We start from the raw sequence: 17,502 nt of genomic DNA, 5'->3' as shown, positions 1-17,502 counted from the left end.
ATTTACGTAGTTTTGTGGGCACAAAGCTTTGCTAAATATCGAAATTAAAGATTAAACTTACTAATGTTTTAATGATTAAGAGCAACTTCATAAAATATTTTCTTTTACAATATAAATATTTATTCTTTACGGTTGGACAACACACGGTGGTAGCGGTGAGCGACTTTAGCATTCACGATTCCCCCGAGACTAATGTGACCGGTAGCACCCTCAAGTGATTGAACTAAGATACTATTATTTCAGAACCCGGATGGTAAGTATTGTAACGATGAATTTATTTTAATAATTATCTACTGATGGAAGTAAATTTTCAAAGTGTTATAACGATGAAGGAATTCAAAGGTATTTAGATTTCATTAATCAGCTAAAATAATTATTTATTACATTTTTTTTTTTTTTTTTTTTATAAAAAGCTATGGGTAAAAAAAACCAGAATCATCTTACTTTCAGCAATTGCAGCTTCACAGAATGTTTTTCTATGAAATTACCATTCGTTCAAGAGGCCTCAAAGTGACGTTTCCTTTAGCGTTGTTGTCAAATTTACAGTCACGAATCGTAACTTCCGAAATGTTTTGTAGAACATTCACATCTCCAGTTTGTACTTTGGAATCATTTACCTTTTCGGTTTCTTTTCTAATTCCATATTCCTTGCAATTTGTGAAAAAGCAATTACTTGCTGAAAACCTGGATTTGTTGTGAAGCTAAAAAAATCAAAATATCAAAATGGTAAAAATGAGATGTTAAGAAAATTCAATTTAACATTTGATTTTAAATTTCTATAATACCTGCATTCCTTCGACACAAGCATCCACAACACATTCATTCAAAATAGTTTCAGCTGAATCATGTACAACGATTGCGGTTCCCAATCCAGTAAACTTAGTTTTTTGAGCAATTAACTTGGCACCAGACAAAACTACAATTCCTAGTTTTGTAACGCTTTCGTTATTTGCAAGAATATGACAATTTGTTAATTTCAACAGTCCTTCTCTAACAAGAATTCCAGCTTGCAGTTCTCTTAAATCTATTGTTAGATTTTCCAACTGAACCTGCAGTAAAATAATACATAAATTGATTCGATATTTAAATATTGTGATTTTTTTCGTTACATTATCCAATGGGATTCTTACATCTTTACCGGAAAAATCCAACAGCGATGGCCCGCATTCTGTTTCTCCAGGACATATGATGGTTTGCTCTGGCTTATAAAGACCTTTGAACATACCACCTTCTTCTAAGCTACCTGCGCCTTTTATTTGGTGCTCACCTTTACCGATTACTATGATATCTCCAACATCAGAAGTATCAATAGCATCTTGTAAGCTGTCCAATGTCCTGTAAAACAAGTAAGATATTAGCCCGGAAAAATTAAATAAAACAAAAGCATTTAATATTATCATTGAATCTAATTACTTTAAAAATATACTGCATGGAAGAAGGTCTTGTACTGATTTCAATGCTTCAATTGTTTCTTGAAGAGTCCCACCGAGCCACACAAAATGTGCCTCTGCTTTTCGACCTCTACTCTCTCTCCTTTTGACCTCGGACTCCTTACTACTGAAATTTTGATTTCTAACGAGCACCTCTCGCATTTTACCATTTTCTAAAATTTCCCATTCACTCTTAATTTGTTGCAGCCGTAGGTGCAGCTTCATCACCCGACAGGCTTTGTCCTCGTTCATTGATTTTTTTGGCTGATCAGTCTCCTCGCCATCGTCATCGTCATCGGACATTTCCAACTCCAGCTTGGCAAGTTTAGCCTGGATATCTCTGCCCTCCCGCATAAGAGTCCTAATAATGTCGCACGTCTTTTTGCACACGACTCCGGTCTTCATGTCGAAAAAAAGCCTCAGTCTGTCCTCGAGATAATTGGAGACCCAGTCAATGTTGTCGTCGTCGTCCGTGTCCCAGGGCATCCACAGATAATTGTAAAAGAACCTCAGCTTGTCAATGCACTCTGCGGTGGCGAGGATGTCGAGCACCGAGTTCTCCTGCTCCCTCGTGGCATAGAGCTCGATCAGAGGCACGTCGTAGTGCTCCGGCAGGTGAATATCATCATCCTGCACGGCAACTATTTTTACGGTCGCCATCAATTCCATATAATCGACATTTTCAACCTCTACCGCTACAATGGTGGGATAGTGAATCTTGAAGTCCTCGCAGGTGAGCCGAGGAATCTTCCAGAGAGCCCGCCAGCCGACAGGCTCAACGACAAGCTCGACGTGATAAATCCATTCGGTGCGCACTTGAGTCGCCGGGACAACGTCTTCGCGGCCAGACACAATTATATTCGTGAATTCTTCTAACCGCTCCTGGAAGCACTTGTCGAACGTAAATATTTCCATTTTACCAGGAGGAATAACACTTTGACTACAGTTTCAACTAAAACGTGCCGATATTCTCTCACCACCAGTTTGGTCGCGACGGCGATTACTTACATGTTTCGAACTTGTAAACAAAAATACATTACGCGTTTCGTTAATTGTTAGCCTAAGTACTTAAAATAACGAAATTGTTCACTCGTACGGACGTTTAGATTTTGGATGTTTGGATTGCAATGGCGCGTGTTTTCACGTAAGGTTAGTACAGAATATTTTAAAATTAAAATTTCCTACCTTATCGATGAGGTCGATGTGATTTTTCAGCCGCAAATAACTAACTATTTCACGGGAAAAAAAAGGGTCGACGCACATTCCTGATACTTATTTAAAAAAACTATTTATGCCTAAAATCAGCAAGATTCATTAAAAATTAGATGAAATTAGATGATAAATCATTTGTCCAACGAATGATGCATAATCTAGATATTTTCGCCTTTCTTCCTCAAACTACAATATATTGAACTAAAATCAATTGTTTTATGATAAAAAAAATAACGTGCGTCAACCCTTCTGTTCGCGTAAAAGTCAGCAGAATAAACTATAGTCAAAATAAGTAAAAACTCTAAATTAAAGATCGGTAGGGTAGGGCAAACTCATTTGTATACATATGTATATATACATATGTATATGCCAACTCCCCTTTTTTTCATTAAGAATACAATTACTTAATAAATATATAGTTGTACAAGTAAAAAATTAAATTTACCTCATCAATGCGTATCGTCACATCGAAAATCATCGGTAAAACATTATAACAGAAAAGCAAGTCAATATCTTAGCAGGTCGTTTATTTTTTTAAATTTAATTTTAATCCCAGACGTTTTAAGCTAATATAAATATTTGATAGGAACTTCTTGGATTAATTTGTTATTCTATACTCATTATTTTATGACTTTCTTTCGCTTTTAAAGCATGGAAATGGTTGTCCACCAGATGCATCCGAGCACAATTAGTATTGGATTACTGGAAACGCATTTAAAATTCTATCGAATCTCCCTTGACTATCATCAAATAAAAGTAATTTTTCTCTAGGTTGTATTTATGACTTTGTACTGTTTTTATGATTTTTTTGCCGTCAATAAATGAAAATTTCATGTGAGAACACTTACTTCTTTTTTTAAGTGATAATGTAAGGTTCTGCTCTTAAAAATTATTAAAACTGACTGTTGCATCGCTTGGTCTCGCTCTTACGCCACGCTCAGTCAGAACTATTACTAAGATAAAACACGCATAGCCACGATGAGATGGTAAACTTTCAGATCGTAAGTTTAATTATGGATTATATATTATATGTGTGGCTTTTACGTTACCTTACTGGCATCTTTTATACTTTGAATGTTGATTAATTGTGCAAAATATATTTTATCCGTCTACAATAGCCCTCTTTTTCTCAAATTTTTAAAAAAATTAAAAACTAAGATTTACAGTGAAATGTTCACTGTAGTCACGTACCGACTAAATTTTTTAAATCACATTTTTTCGCGTCCGTGGACAGTTCTTTTTCGATACCTTTATTATTTACGTCGGGATACGAGCGTTTTAAGTTTTACGTATTTGTTTGACAGAAAATATCAATCGATAAAAAAAAATTACGCGGCACTTATCTGTTTTGTAGTACATGCCCTGTATATCCTCACTAAACTTTTACCAAGAAGCTTTCACTAAAATTACCATGTATCGTTTTATTTTCAATATTTCTATTATTTACTGAGCGCCTTGTCTATTGTTCCACATAAGCGTGTGTTCACAGATATCGATTGTAATACCACAGTAATATATCAGTTTCTAAAAAAAAAAAAAAAAAAAAGTCGTAGGTACACCACACTTGTACGTATAAAAATATATCAAGGGCCGTAAAGTTAATAATTTTTCAGGCAGTACGAGTGAATACGTAAATTAGACGTACGCATAAGTTGTTTTGTATGCACCTTTTTTCGTTTTATTTGAACGTTAGTGGAGTATGATTTTATGGAGATCTCGAAAAAAATAGCGCAAGCAAATTAATGAAAAAAACAATAGGAGACAAACAACATGAACGATGCAAGACTCTATTTTGCGATGTATACATATAACAATTGTAAAATATATGAATGCATACATCATTACCAAATAGTCAATGGAGTTCACCAACAGCTGCATTATATTAATACAAGTTTAAAACATAATGATAATGAAAAGAGAATTTACAACATTTGAATTATGAAATTGTGGTAACAATAATAATAATAATAATAATAATAATAATGGCAGTTTCGTAAAACCGAGCGTTAACGCGCAAGTCTTGTTGGTATCAGCGCGGAGATGCGCTCCTTCCCTCAGTCATCAACACCAAGCGCGTAACATATTTACTTAATCAGTGTAACCACTGGCTTTCGAAAATTTTTCGTCGCTTCTCATGCAGATAATAAGAAGTGTAAGTTGAGTATGGCCAATAGCGGCCTATCTATACTTTGTCGGTCCACCCCACCCCTCCCCCCCTTGCCGATCCCCTGCTTCCCACACATCATCCACGAAGAAGCCAACACATAAATATTTTCACCTATGCGTGTACACACACATGTACATTCATATATTTGAATCAAGTAGCTTGAATTTGTATATTAGTCGGATTGCGGAAGCAGCCCGGAGCGCACGCGACATCGCCGTGGATTGCATTGTACGTATACTTGAGCAGCTAATCGCTCGATCGTAGTACAGAAAATCGGTACTTACTTGCCCTCTTGTTTCCGTATATCGATATATATATATACACGTGACATTGATAATTGTCGGCACTTTTTTACACGTGCATGATAGATAGTCTGTTGAAAGTTCATCTTGGCATCTCTATAATATATATATACATATAAACGAAGTATTATAGGCACTTGCTTTCGTTTGGGATACATTTGGTTACAATTATGGACGTCAAAGACAAAGTGGCAATTGTGACCGGTGGTACCAGTGGAATCGGCTTTGCTACCGTGCAGGCGCTCCTCGAGCACGGTGCCAAGGTAATTACGACAATTCATACACATCTCTCTCATTTTTTAAAATTGTTTTTATATTTGTTTACTCCTTATATTTTTTCATACGCGTCCAAAGATGCTCGAGATGTTGAGGGTGTCATTTTGCGAGTTAATAATAGGCATTTGGCTAGTTTTTGCCCGCCGACATCTCAGAAGCAGTAAACTCCAAAAAACCACTATCCAGATAACGGCCAATTAAAAAGAACTTATTTTTCAATTATGCGTGAATAAAAAATCAAACACTCGAATAAAAAAATATATACATATATATCTTTACGAAGAACAATTATGACGTACACTTGAAGCTTCATTACTGCCATCCCTTATTTTTGTCTGTATTTCGTTTTGAATATGCTTACAAAATTTTATTGTTTTCCTTTTACTTTCAAATATTGATATTCGCATGTCATTTCAAAATAAATTACTTTTTCGTTGTAATTATTGAAACGATGAATATTTTGAAAATTCCTTTGCAAATGTTATCTTGCGATCGCCCAAATATCATTTGGCTCAAAAAATCATTACGAGAAAAACTTGTACAAGTATAATTGATTAAATGATATTTATACGTGCATAATATATTAATATACCAATATTGTTACAACTAACTGTAGCGATGCATTTTTTTTTGTTTTAAGAGAAAATCATTTTTTTTCGGACACTCATACCTGGCCATTAAGTCTTATCACTCTTTCTGATATTTCTAGTTTCAGCTATATGCACTGCTCGTTTGAGATAAGCTTAGGTATTTTGTACCGTTCCACGGAGATATCATAAAATTGTCTATGGCTGCTTTGCTTATCTCCAGCGCACCAGACAAACCTTGAAAAACATTAACAATGCAATATTGCAGACTCTGAGCCCTTTTTTTTTCTTTACCCTTTATTACATATATTGCACATGTACAGCCCAATAAATTCTGTATTATATAATTTTTAACGATTTTTTTAGTACGTAGCGATTTTCGATCTCGACTCTGCGCACACCCGGGCCGCGTTCTGCATACGCAAAATAGAGGAGCAGTTTGGAAAGTATAAAGCCGACTTTTACACGTGCGATGTCACGATAGAGAGCGAATTTGCAGGTAATAACCCGTAATTAATAATAATGGTGATTTTTTTTTTTTTTTTTTTTTTTTCTTTGCGGTATTGCATGATCGATGATCCAAATCGAGCTTGCTAAATTTAATTTTTTCGCTGCAGCGCGCAGATAAAATGTTTGCCCTCTGACCTCGCGTGGGCACAAACGCCCATCGGGTTGTCAAGTTTTCAATGATACTACCAAAGTACTGGTGATATTGCCATTTGAGCCATTTAATAATCTGATGAACTAACTGTTCGCGCTGGACTCGCGAGAGAAACCCGAGATAGGATTTATTGGGAAAAAAAAAAAAAAATTGATGAAAATAATTTATTAGCTCGCTACGACGAGATTGTTGGGATGCAGAGATCAGTTGACATAGTCGTTAACTACGCGAGCATCGTCAGCGAGAGACGGAGCCAACAGATGATCAACACAAACTTGGTAAGGAAATTTCTGATTCACTAAATTAAAAAGTACACGAATACAATAATCACATATATACATCCATTACAAATTTCAACTTTTCCAACAGACCGCATCTTTAGATTATTATTAAAAATTGTTACATAATCGCACGTATTATGTGCGAGTCATATTTTATGTACATAATCATATATAGCAATCTCCGTACAACTTGTACATAGTTATTATGCGTAACGTGTGACGCCGGGGTTTTAAAGCTAGAGCACACTGTTTTCATCATTTGATCAAATACGCACTTGATTACCTATACCTATTGTATATATATATATATATATATATATATATATATATATATATATATATATATATATATATTATATTATATGAGGGTACACACGATTTCTACACGCATCGTTCAAACGATGTACGTCGCACCGATGTTGAAATACAATTTTTCAGTCAAGCAAATTTGCTCTTCTCGAATGATAAACTGATAAAAGTACGAAATTGAGTGATCATTTCTATCGCTTTTTTTCCCATAAATCATAAAACAATTTATGTGCTCCATATTGTGTCAATGTCAAAACTAACAGTGCAGGTTTTATCGGGGGAAAAAAGCATTAAAAGCCTTATTACAACATTTGTAAGCCAACAATTTTGATATACAGATAATCGCACTGCGACGAATTACGAAGCAATTAAATGATATCATTAATTAATTTATGATTACTAAGTCACGATCGGCACAATTTGATACTCCGATTTAGAACTATTGGGGACAGGAGGTGACTTTTATACCGAACAACTACGTCTCACACAGCTTTCGCACCGCCTCAAGATTAAAACGCTTAATTTTTCCCGCACTGGATGAAATTTGGAATCCTTTGTGGTTCATGCAGTAACAAAAGTTCTTTTTTGTTTATTTTAGACGGCCCTGATTAGTTGCACGCTCATAGGAATAGATCGCATGGGGCGCCACCACAATGGCAAAGGAGGCGCCATCGTTAACGTGGCGTCGATTTTCGGTCTCAGGCCATCAGCGGCTTTCCCGATATACACGGCCACCAAGTACGGCGTCGTAGGCTTTACCAAAGCACTGGAGGTGAAGCTTTTTTTTTACCCTTCGTGTTAAAACATTAAAAATTGCCCCTTGGTTTTTTTTCTTTTTTTTTGCTCTGTTGGTTTAACGGAAAATTTTTCCACGTTACCACTTTTAGAAACACCACGAGAACCTCGGAGTCCGAGTGATGGCGATGTGCCCGGGCATCACGGACAGAAGCGTCCTCCATCAAAACCTGAAGCAAGAAGTTCTCGGCTTCGTGCCCGAAAAGTTTTTAGACGAGACCTTCGAGTGCTCCAAGTACATACAACAGTCAGTACCTGTCAATGTTATTTTTATTATAGCGCGTAAGAAATTTTGTTTATGCATCGCGCATGGTATTTATTTTTTGTGCATAGGCCGGAAAACGTAGGCGAAGCGATCGTGAGGATGATAGCGCAGGCGGAGGCCGGAGCGATTTGGGTGTCCGAAAACAAGGAGGCGCCGATCGCGATCAAGGACCCCTCGCCCTACAGAGACCGAGGAGTGCAAATCTGACGGGGGAATGAGCGAGCCAAAATCAGTACTTACTGTCTATCTATACATATTTATTGAGTCCAAAAAATGTAACAGCTAAATATATACGTTTTTTTTTTTTCTTTTTTTTTTTTAATATCTACACATTATGTTATGATTACCTAATGTATAAAGTCGTAGTTGAAAAGTCTGATTGCTTGTAGTTTTTAGAAAATATTTTAACAATTAAACGTTACTTTTGGTGTTTGCAATCGTACAAAATTTGATATAAATGCAATCGAAATAACAACGGTTGAACACACGCGCGTGGATAAAAAAAAGTGCAACTTGACTCGAATGACTCTTTAATTATCGTCGTTATTTGATCATTAAGTGCGGCCACTTGATACAGATAAAAATATTATATTTTATCTACGCTTAAGAACAAATAAAAAAAAAATTAATCCCTCGAGATTATCAACCACTGTAATAGCTATCGCGCTATCACGCACGAGACTCGGCGAGCCGCTTCGTGCGTGGCTTGGGCACCGGGGGCATCTCGCTCTCAATGACGAAGGTCGCGTTGCTCCTGCCCGAGTTGTTGTCCCCGTCCTTGCTGACCACGTACGTGTCGTCGCTCTTGAGCGACTCCACGTCCAGGACCTCCTCGCTCGGGAAATCCTCCCTTCCGTCGACGATCGTGTCGAGCGAGTCCCTGCGCCCCGCCCCCATCTCGAGATCGAGGCGCTCCACCGCGACTCGGCCCCTGCCCCCGCTGAGCGATCGGTTCGTCGAGTTGGACGTGGACTCCTCGCTCCAGAACTTTGACACCTTCCGGTTGAAGGCTGCGCTGTCCGAGAGCGCCTTGGAAAACTCGGTCTCTCGGCGGACCGTAGGTGAGCCGCAGGTGACGTTCCTGGCGCTCGTCGAGCGCTGTCGGCGCTTACTGTCCCCACGCCGTTCCTTCATCTCCCTCAGCTCGAAGGCCTCGCGATTCCGCCGTCCCACCGCACTCGCCGATTCCAAGTCGACCAGGTGCTGCTGGCCGGGAGGCGGTGGTGACTTTTGGCTGGTCGCGTACATGAGGATCCGGTCGATCTTTTCGATGATCCCGTTGAGCCGAGTCAGGCTCCGGCTCTTGAGGTTCGGGCCCGACTCAATGAATTTTTGCAGCTTCCCCTTGAGGTTCTTCCGCTCCTCGGCCTCGTCGTCGCCCACCACCGACAGCGGCAGTAGGTGGCCGATCGCGTCCGCCTCGTTCCTCAGCAGCGGGTGGTAGTGCTCCTTGTTGAGCCTCGTGGGCTGCCCGACGAGACTACCGCTGCCGGCCAGCAGCTTCAGGCCGACGGCCCGGCCGTCCGAGTCCCGGTCGAACTTGAGGATCCTCGCGAGCACCGGTGAAGATCCGTAGCTGGTGAACGCCAGCGCGTGGTCGTACGGGTGGTAGTCGACGCACGTGACGGTCCTGCTCTGGCCGCCGGTGCCGAGCTCGTACGTCGCCAAGAGCTTGCCGCTCTCGATGCCCCAGACCTTCAAGGTGCAGTCCTCGCCACCGCAGAACAACAGACCGCCGCACGGCGAGATGCAGCCAGTTATTTGGATCCTGAATCGGTTGATCGATCGTATTGGCCTCCAAACCAACTTGGGCATCGGAATATCAAAATAAGGGGGAAACCACGAACCTCTGATTCTCGAGTCCGTCGAACTGCTTGACGATGGAGCCGGCCCAGAAGTCGACCAGCCTCAGCCCGTTGTTCCTCGAGTGCACGAGTAGCCTAGAGCCGAGCGGGTGCATCGAGATGCCGTTGATCGGCACCCCCTCGAGCTCCCTGATCTTGATCTTCCGCGCCATCTGCCACTCCCTCCTGTTGGGCGACTTGGGCCGGGCTCCCCTCATCGACCAGACGACGATGCAGCCGAGGCCGTCGGCCGTCAGGCAGAAGCCTCCCTCCTCCGTCCGAGCCAGCCCCTCGTACGGGTCGTCGCTGGGCTCCAGCTGCCGTCGGTGGTGGTCCCTGGCGTGAAAGCACACCGCGTTCACGAAGCTCTCGTGGGCCTCGAGTTCCTGGACGAGCTCGTACCGGCGAGTGGAGCGCGAGCGCGCCCAAACCCGAGCCACGTGGTCGTAGCAACCGGTCACGATCACGGAGCTCGACGACTTTGGCGCAAACTTGCCGCAGTACACGTACGACGGGTGAGGCAGGGCCTACACAAATCACCACCGTCACAATCATCACGTGTACGCAACAAAAGAACAGCGTGTAATTATTTTTATGCGTTGGGTGTTACGAAAATTGGTTCGATGATTTTTTCCCGGACGTCCCACACTTTGGCCGTTTGGTCGGAGGATACGGAGAGGAGGTAGCAGTCGTCCCGAGACCAGTTCAACGAGTAAATGAAATTCTTGTGGCCGGAAAATTGGACGTTGACTTTGGTCCCCTCGTCGATCTGTGATCAACAACCAATAAAATGCAACCAGCCGCTCTGGGCTTATTTCTCGCGCGCGCGTACCTTGTAGACGTTGATCGGGAACTCGTATTCCTCCGAGAGCGCGCATGCCAGGAATTTGCCGTCGTTGCTGAAGGCCAGGAAGAAGCAGCCGTTGTCGCCGGCCTCGATCTCCTCGTAGATCTCGTTGGGAATCTGGCAAGACTGAGCCGCCAGCCGCGTCCACTTGGGCGGGTCGTTAATTGCCACCTCGTCGCGCGTCCCGGCACCGTCGCTCGGCTCATTGCGCCTCTCCGGGGGCAGGGACTCGAGCAGCTGCTCGTACAAGACCGGCTCGAGCTTTGGTGGCTCTACTCCCGTCACGCTCACGTACAAGCTGCTCGGGTACTTTTCCTTGCTGGTGGACCTCCACCACTTGTACACCTTGTTCATTCATTCGTTCATTTATTATTAATAGGTGTACGTGCATACGTAAAAAACAACGCCAAGCTGTTAGTGTTGATGTTGCGTTGCGTATACCTCGCACTTGTCGTCATCCCTTGCAAGCCTCCTCAATCCCTTCTTTGGCCTGTAGAGCTGTAGTCGGCACTTTTTGTCGACGTGCCGTGCACCGCCCACTCCGACTGGCCTCAGGAAAGCCCAAGCCACTTTGTGCCAGCACGAGTCTTTCACTGAAAATGAGGGGAAAAAAAAAAGGTTGTACATTTATATATATTATGCATTAGTTAAATTATTCTAGTATATTTGTTGCACAGTTGAGAGGCTCACTGTAGTAGTCCGAGCTCGAGGTGGTCTGAGCCGAGCTCGGTAGGTCGAGCACCTCAAAGAGCACCAGCACCGAGTCCTTTCCCCCGGCAAACAGTTCCCTGTAGTTCATCTCGAAGACGAGATCCTCCTCCCAGACGGGCACCATGCTCCTCATCCGCTTAAAGTCAAACTTCTCCGTGAGCGCCGGACGCAAGGCGTCCCCACCCCCCTCTGCCCCATTGTTGTTTCGCTGCTGGACCCTCGAGCCACTGTCCTCGTACACCAAGTGCACCCTGACCAGCGGGTGCTTCGTAACGCAGTCCGCCTCGAGCATGTCGCACTTGTGGACCCTCACCGAGACGTACTTTACCTCACCCTCCTCGTCGCCCTCCTTTGGCCGCTTCTTCTTCTTCCTCTTCTTCGTTTTGCTCTTCGAGCGCTCCCTCGTCCGTGACCGCGTTAACGTCTTCCGAGGGCTTGCAGCCCCTTCGGCCGAGTTGCGGGTCGACGAGCTCGTGGTTTTGCGCTTTGCGTATCCGTCGTCGTTATCCTCCTCCTCGTGCCGCGACGATGGCTTTGATCCGCATGGCAGCGAGTGGCGCGAGCTCCTTCGCGACTCCTTGGGAAGTAAACAACATGTGGTGTTTTTTTATACATGAGCTTTTCTTTCGTTGGGCCGTAGAAAAATTACAACAAACCTCACCCTGTGCATCTCCTCGTTCGTCGATATCGTGGTCTCGTCCTCGTCGTCGCTCGATCTCTTGGCAAAAAAGTTTGTCGGTATTAGCTCGGCTCTGCTCGAGTTGGACGACGACTTCTTCGACCTCTTCTCCCTAGCGTCCAGGACGGTCGCCTGATCCTCGTCCTCGTCGTCGGCGGACCGCCTATCGACGGGGCTCTTTCGCCTCCTCGTTGGTGCTCCCTCCTCCGCGTGGTCTGCCAACAACCGCACACGACTTTTCGCGTTGGAGGTATCGGTACTCTCGCCAACGTATTCCTAGAGAAAAACAAACCAGATGGTCGATCGGTGCGACTTCCAGTGCCTTTCAAAGGGTTATTGTACCGGTCTCACTTTGATTTCTTCCTCCTCCTCCTTTTCGCTGGCGTCGGAGCAACAGCCCATTTTGATGAGCGGACTCTCGTTGTCAACTGTTTCGATCCTCAAAACTTCGTCGTCGTGGTCGGACGAGAAACCATCGTTGTCGTAGCTTTGACGTCGCTTCGGCAGGCTTTTGACCCTCGGCGCAGCCACCGGCTTCGAAGACCTAAGGATCATCAATCGGTACGTGCGCGTGTGTTTATATCCCGCCCATGCGTGTATGTAGATATATGGGGTACAATTTACGTCAAAGACTTTGGTGGGCCGGTTACTCCGGCCGATTCGGCTGTGGCCGCCCTCTTCGGCACGACGATTTTCTTGCCGGTCGTGTCGCGAATTTGGGCGCTGCCGCCTTCCTTGGCCCACTGTCTCCGGCGCGGCTTCTTCGGATCCTCCACCACCTCCTCGGACTTGTTCCAGCGCCTCCTCCTGTGCCCATCCGCGCCACCCCCCTCCTCCCGAAGCACTGCCCCCCCGATCTTCTCGTCCTCGGAGCTGCCATCGACGAGTCGCTCCTCGCCAAACTCCTCGATCAGGTCCGTCGAGGCCTCCTCGGCTCTGGACTCTTGGTTCTCGCAGTGGACGTCCACGACCACGTCCAGGGTCGGGGGTTGGCGGTTGCCCTCTCGCTCCGGCGTGTCGGGCGGTTGGCTCGCGGGGACCGCCGGTTTCTTGTCGGCCGCCGATTTGCGGAAAAAGCCAAACTTCCGCTTGATGGCCCGGGCGATGCTCGTCTCCTTGGGCGGTTGCGAGGCTGGCTCGGTTTGCGCGGTCGCGCCGGGATCTCGGATCAGGTGGAGCCGGCTCGAGCCGAGGTTTTGGGTTTTCTCGCCGGCGGACGAGTCGTCGGTGGAGCTGTCGACCGCGCGGGGTTTCGACCGTTTAGTTTTCTTCGGGCCCAGAGACTGCTGGGGATCCATATTTTTTCACGCCCCTTTCCCGTGAATCGTGCGCTATCGGTACTCCTTGATGGACGGCGGGGAAAGTTTCGCGGGTGCGGGGCAGTAAATAGAGATACCTACTATACGTATTCAGCCTCGCATGACCATTTACAATGAGATCGAGTATAAGTATACTTATACGTTATACCTACATACACTTATTTATGTATCGATTCAACAGACTTACACACATCGCGTAGGGAGCTAAAATTATAAAAAAAAAAAAAAAACAATGTGTGTAAAAATAATAAAACAAAGTGCCGGAATCGTTGTACCTACTTACGTATCGTGTCATCCCATGGCGAGTACCCGCAATTTCATACACTACATAAGTACTGCAGGAGAAATTAATGTATTTGTTTTTTACCAATGGTGCAAATAAAAGCCGCGCGCTTTTAGGATAGCACGTACACGTAGTGCCCGCGGGGTAAATATTTTATTGCAAACTATAGCCAGTCGTACAAGACTGTATGTCGATTAAAAAAAACAAAGCAAAAAAAAAAAAAACAAATTTCTGCGGTACAGTGAAATAAAAAAGAGCTACGACAGTATAGGGGCTAGTAACGCGGCAGCCGGCTGTTTCCATCGCGTTGCCACAACTAAGAGGCAGGTGTCCGGCGACTCGCCTATTAGGGCTCAGCTTGTACCTCGTACACGGTGCAAAAGCACGTATGTGTGTATGTATGCATGCACATTGTACACGGAGCACACAGTAGGTGAGTTATTGCACCACCGCTGATGGCAAACTCAGGCGAATCGATCTACGCCACTTACAATTTATACATGCATGCATATGTGTTTTTTGTGGGTGTACGTGTATATTGTATGTATATACCTACCATCCCCTTGTCTAGCATATAATGATATACATATGTATAGCATAGCCGGCTAGCCAGTTCAGCCACCCCCACCGTACAACCAATGTGCAGCTATTATTTTTTATTACGATCTCTAGGTATACGCGCGGGTCATTTATTCATGTCCGCCATGAATATATGTATAATTTGTCTCTCTGTAGAATAAAATCAGATTTTTAGGTCATCGCAAATTTTGTTTTATTTCTGTGGAAATTATTGGAGTTTTTGCTTGTATACGTACATCGAAGAATAAATGTAATTTTTTTTTTTTTTTTTTTTTCCTTTCCAGTACAAGCGTATACAAATGCACAAAAGTGCATGACGCAATGAAATGAAAAAAAATCAACATTCAACTTGACCTTTCGTGTCTGTTATTTCAGTTGCAGATATTTACAAACCATTTTTTTTTTTTTTTTTTTTTTTTTTTTTTCTTTAAGCTTCGTTGTTTTTAACTTCGGGGTTCTCCATCGCGGCTTGTCTAGCCAACTCCTGAAAAAAAAACACGGGTAATTAAAAAAAAAAAAAAAAAAAAAAAAAAAAAAATTATGGTTACCGCTTCGATAACGGCCTTGTACTCCTGCTCGCACTGAAGCAAGAGGTTCCGATCTGTCGTTTGATCGGGTTGATGGACATCGCCCGAATCCTGTCGCGTCGTTTTAAGCTTCAATCGGAACTCGCGGTTCTTCGCCTCGATCACCTTCTCCCGTCTTGTCTCCCTATCCAAGAGCTAAACAATACATACATACATACACGCTTATGTGTGTGTGTGGGGGGTTGTGCACGCGTGAAATTGTAAGGCAAAAACAAAACAAAAAATGTAATAAACAACTGACCGCCGTGAGCATGGCTTTGTCGTTCTTCTGATTATTGGTGAGGTTCTCCGAGAACTCCATCATGTAAACCATACCGTCGTTGCTGCCCACCGCCACCAGTTGGCCCTGCTCGTGCGGACTTATGCAAACGAGGGGCTCGTCGCACACCTACCGGGTCACCCGGACATGTTTACATTTATAACAGGCAGCACATGTCATTTGCAAATGATAATCAAACACCTTGACGCTCAGCACGGGACTGTCTTGCTGGACGAGCAGGTCCCAGGCGTCCAGCGTACCATCCGTCTTCGTGAGGAAGAACGCGGAGTACTTGGTCGCGCTCCAAATGCCGGACGTCAGGAGCACCTTGTGTCCACTGTGCACCAATTAATTACATTAATAACCATACGTGGGAAGGGAGGGGGTGTCTGTGTAGTTACGGGGTCCACATGATGCAAGATTCTCTGCAGTCCTCGGACCAGACCCTGGCGGTCCAGTCGCCCACGGTGAGGAAATTTTTGATGAAATTCGGGTTCCTCTCGACGCTGTGGACCGGGCCGTACTGGGCCTTGAAGCGCACCGACAGCTTCTCGGTGGGCGTTTTCCCCTTCCGATTTCCAGAAACGACGGTCCCGTTCTCGAGGCCGCACATGAAGCGCGTGCCGATCGACGACTCGAACTGGAGGGCCGACACGCCGGTCGCCCGGTCCAGCTCTTGCTCCTCGGGCTTGGCCAGGTCCACCACCAGGGTCTCCGTCGGCCCTTGGAGTCTCCTCGTGTCCCACCACTTGACCTGCTCGCGATCATTCAATATTTTTTTTTGTTCGATTCAATATACGTGGCCTTATACGTGTACATATTATGTTCCCACCTGTCCGTCTTTGCCTGCACTGAAAAACTCCGTGCCGGTCTTCGAGTTGATCCAGAGGACGTGGCTGCAGGGATCCCGGTGGCTACTCTCGACCAGGCTCGTCTCGATCGGCTCGAAGCTCCTCCGTATGTCCCAGAAGGCCACCTGCCCGGTCATCAGGCCACTAACGAGCACGTTGCTGTCCTTTGGGTTGTACTCGAGGGCGAGAATGGGACAGGCGGGGGTCAGCCGGGCAAAGGGCTTGTTGGGGTTTGCTTCGCGCAAAATCAATGTTAAAAAGCCACGCTCTCCCCCCCTCCCTCCCTCTCTCGATACTCAATGCTACACGTATGCGGTTATTATATAATAAGTATTACACGCACCCACGTCCCATATGTAAGAGATGGGACTGTAGTTGGCGAGTTTTTTAAAGTCGGTGCTGCAGTGGGTGACGGCTATCCGGGTGCCTTGGTCCGGCGACCAGGATATGTGAGTCGCCGAGCGCCTCACCGGCAACGAGTCGCGGTAAACGTTGACCGTCCGGCAGGAGGGCTGTTGAACGAGCGGCATCGGCTCCGTGTCCTCAAAGTACTGCTGGTAAATGTTGCACGCGTTGTTCTGGAGGACGTAGTGCTCCATCGGCTGTCAATGGACATTCATCATAATTTGCATACGTTATTTTGTGTCGTCTCGTTACCTCTATAATTTTAACATTAAATTAGATTATTTGTGGAGCTGCCGATCGCTCGCTCACCGGCAATAACTGTTGCATCGTGTGCACGTAAAATTCATCTTTCTCGATTTTTCGGCGGTAGCGCGACGTGTGATCACCGTCCTCCCTGTTGATGTCCTTGGGCCAGCCACCCTCGACGTGCAGCATGCCAGTGTTTTTGAAAGTAGCTGCGGTCGTATTTATCTGGCGATTGTATTATATACTCGAATTTTCTGCATATGCACGTAAGTATGTGAGGAAAGGCTTACTTCGTGGGCTGCGTAAATTTTTCGGATTACCGTACCCCTCGACACGGGGTCCAACCGGATGAAATTGCTCGCTAGACTTGGCTCCGGTTTTATGTCGACTTCAACTTTGTCGGCGTCGGAGAAGTAACAACGCTTTCCAAACTCTGATCTCTTTTTCACGTACACGTATTGAGTTTCCATTTTATCGCTGCTTGCTCTTCAACACAGCTAATTTTATCAATTAACGCCGGGCATGTAATTTTTCTTTGCGCTATCTTTTTTTCAAATAAAGGTTATTGGGCACATAATATAATATGCTTTCAACACTGTATAATTAT

The 17,502-nt window shown here is 44.5% G+C and overlaps 5 protein-coding genes across 6 annotated transcripts in view; 1 reads left to right on the top strand and 4 right to left on the bottom strand.

Moving 5' to 3' along the window:
* The window catches only part of LOC106646116 (pseudouridylate synthase RPUSD2), a 193,333-nt gene extending 193,053 nt beyond the window's left edge, over positions 1 to 280 (bottom strand). For both annotated transcript variants that reach the window (XM_023390959.2, XM_089591855.1), the window contains exon 1: positions 62 to 280. In XM_023390959.2, coding sequence (XP_023246727.2) covers positions 62 to 172 — 111 coding nt within the window. In that variant the 5' untranslated portion in view covers positions 173 to 280. The remainder of the gene's footprint in view (positions 1 to 61) is intronic.
* A 123-nt stretch (positions 281 to 403) lies between these two features.
* nesd (SHC binding and spindle associated nessun dorma) lies at positions 404 to 2,552 on the bottom strand. The gene is made up of 4 exons (XM_014360233.2): positions 1,414 to 2,552; positions 1,131 to 1,335; positions 786 to 1,049; positions 404 to 701 (listed from the first exon to the last, which is right to left on the bottom strand). The coding sequence occupies exons 1-4, from the start codon at positions 2,343 to 2,345 to the stop codon at positions 477 to 479; spliced, it is 1,626 nt and encodes a 541-aa protein (XP_014215719.2). The 5' UTR covers positions 2,346 to 2,552; the 3' UTR covers positions 404 to 476.
* Positions 2,553 to 5,012: 2,460 nt separating this feature from the next.
* LOC106644618 (15-hydroxyprostaglandin dehydrogenase [NAD(+)]) lies at positions 5,013 to 8,661 on the top strand. Its single transcript, XM_089591991.1, has 7 exons — positions 5,013 to 5,087; positions 5,275 to 5,374; positions 6,341 to 6,473; positions 6,807 to 6,913; positions 7,824 to 7,997; positions 8,113 to 8,267; positions 8,354 to 8,661. The coding sequence occupies exons 2-7, from the start codon at positions 5,282 to 5,284 to the stop codon at positions 8,490 to 8,492; spliced, it is 801 nt and encodes a 266-aa protein (XP_089448117.1). The 5' UTR covers positions 5,013 to 5,087; positions 5,275 to 5,281; the 3' UTR covers positions 8,493 to 8,661.
* Positions 8,662 to 8,954: 293 nt separating this feature from the next.
* LOC106644603 (uncharacterized) lies at positions 8,955 to 13,664 on the bottom strand. Its single transcript, XM_089592086.1, has 9 exons — positions 12,991 to 13,664; positions 12,718 to 12,910; positions 12,349 to 12,642; positions 11,667 to 12,261; positions 11,418 to 11,569; positions 10,962 to 11,321; positions 10,740 to 10,898; positions 10,133 to 10,656; positions 8,955 to 10,053 (listed from the first exon to the last, which is right to left on the bottom strand). The coding sequence occupies exons 1-9, from the start codon at positions 13,662 to 13,664 to the stop codon at positions 8,955 to 8,957; spliced, it is 4,050 nt and encodes a 1,349-aa protein (XP_089448212.1).
* Positions 13,665 to 14,974: 1,310 nt separating this feature from the next.
* On the bottom strand, positions 14,975 to 17,405 carry LOC106644604 (dynein, axonemal, intermediate chain 2). The gene is made up of 9 exons (XM_089592085.1): positions 17,186 to 17,405; positions 16,959 to 17,120; positions 16,588 to 16,846; positions 16,226 to 16,479; positions 15,795 to 16,147; positions 15,595 to 15,730; positions 15,376 to 15,522; positions 15,096 to 15,269; positions 14,975 to 15,031 (listed from the first exon to the last, which is right to left on the bottom strand). The coding sequence occupies exons 1-9, from the start codon at positions 17,363 to 17,365 to the stop codon at positions 14,975 to 14,977; spliced, it is 1,722 nt and encodes a 573-aa protein (XP_089448211.1). The 5' UTR covers positions 17,366 to 17,405.
* Positions 17,406 to 17,502: the final 97 nt, after the last annotated feature.

Source organism: Copidosoma floridanum, unplaced genomic scaffold (genome assembly GCF_036245765.1).
Source record: "Copidosoma floridanum isolate Cflo_tuat_1 unplaced genomic scaffold, Cflo_Japanese_pri ptg000014l, whole genome shotgun sequence".
Lineage (NCBI taxonomy): Eukaryota > Metazoa > Arthropoda > Insecta > Hymenoptera > Encyrtidae > Copidosoma > Copidosoma floridanum.
Note: the sequence above shows the minus strand (reverse complement) of the source record. Positions and strands in the feature narration are given on the sequence as shown.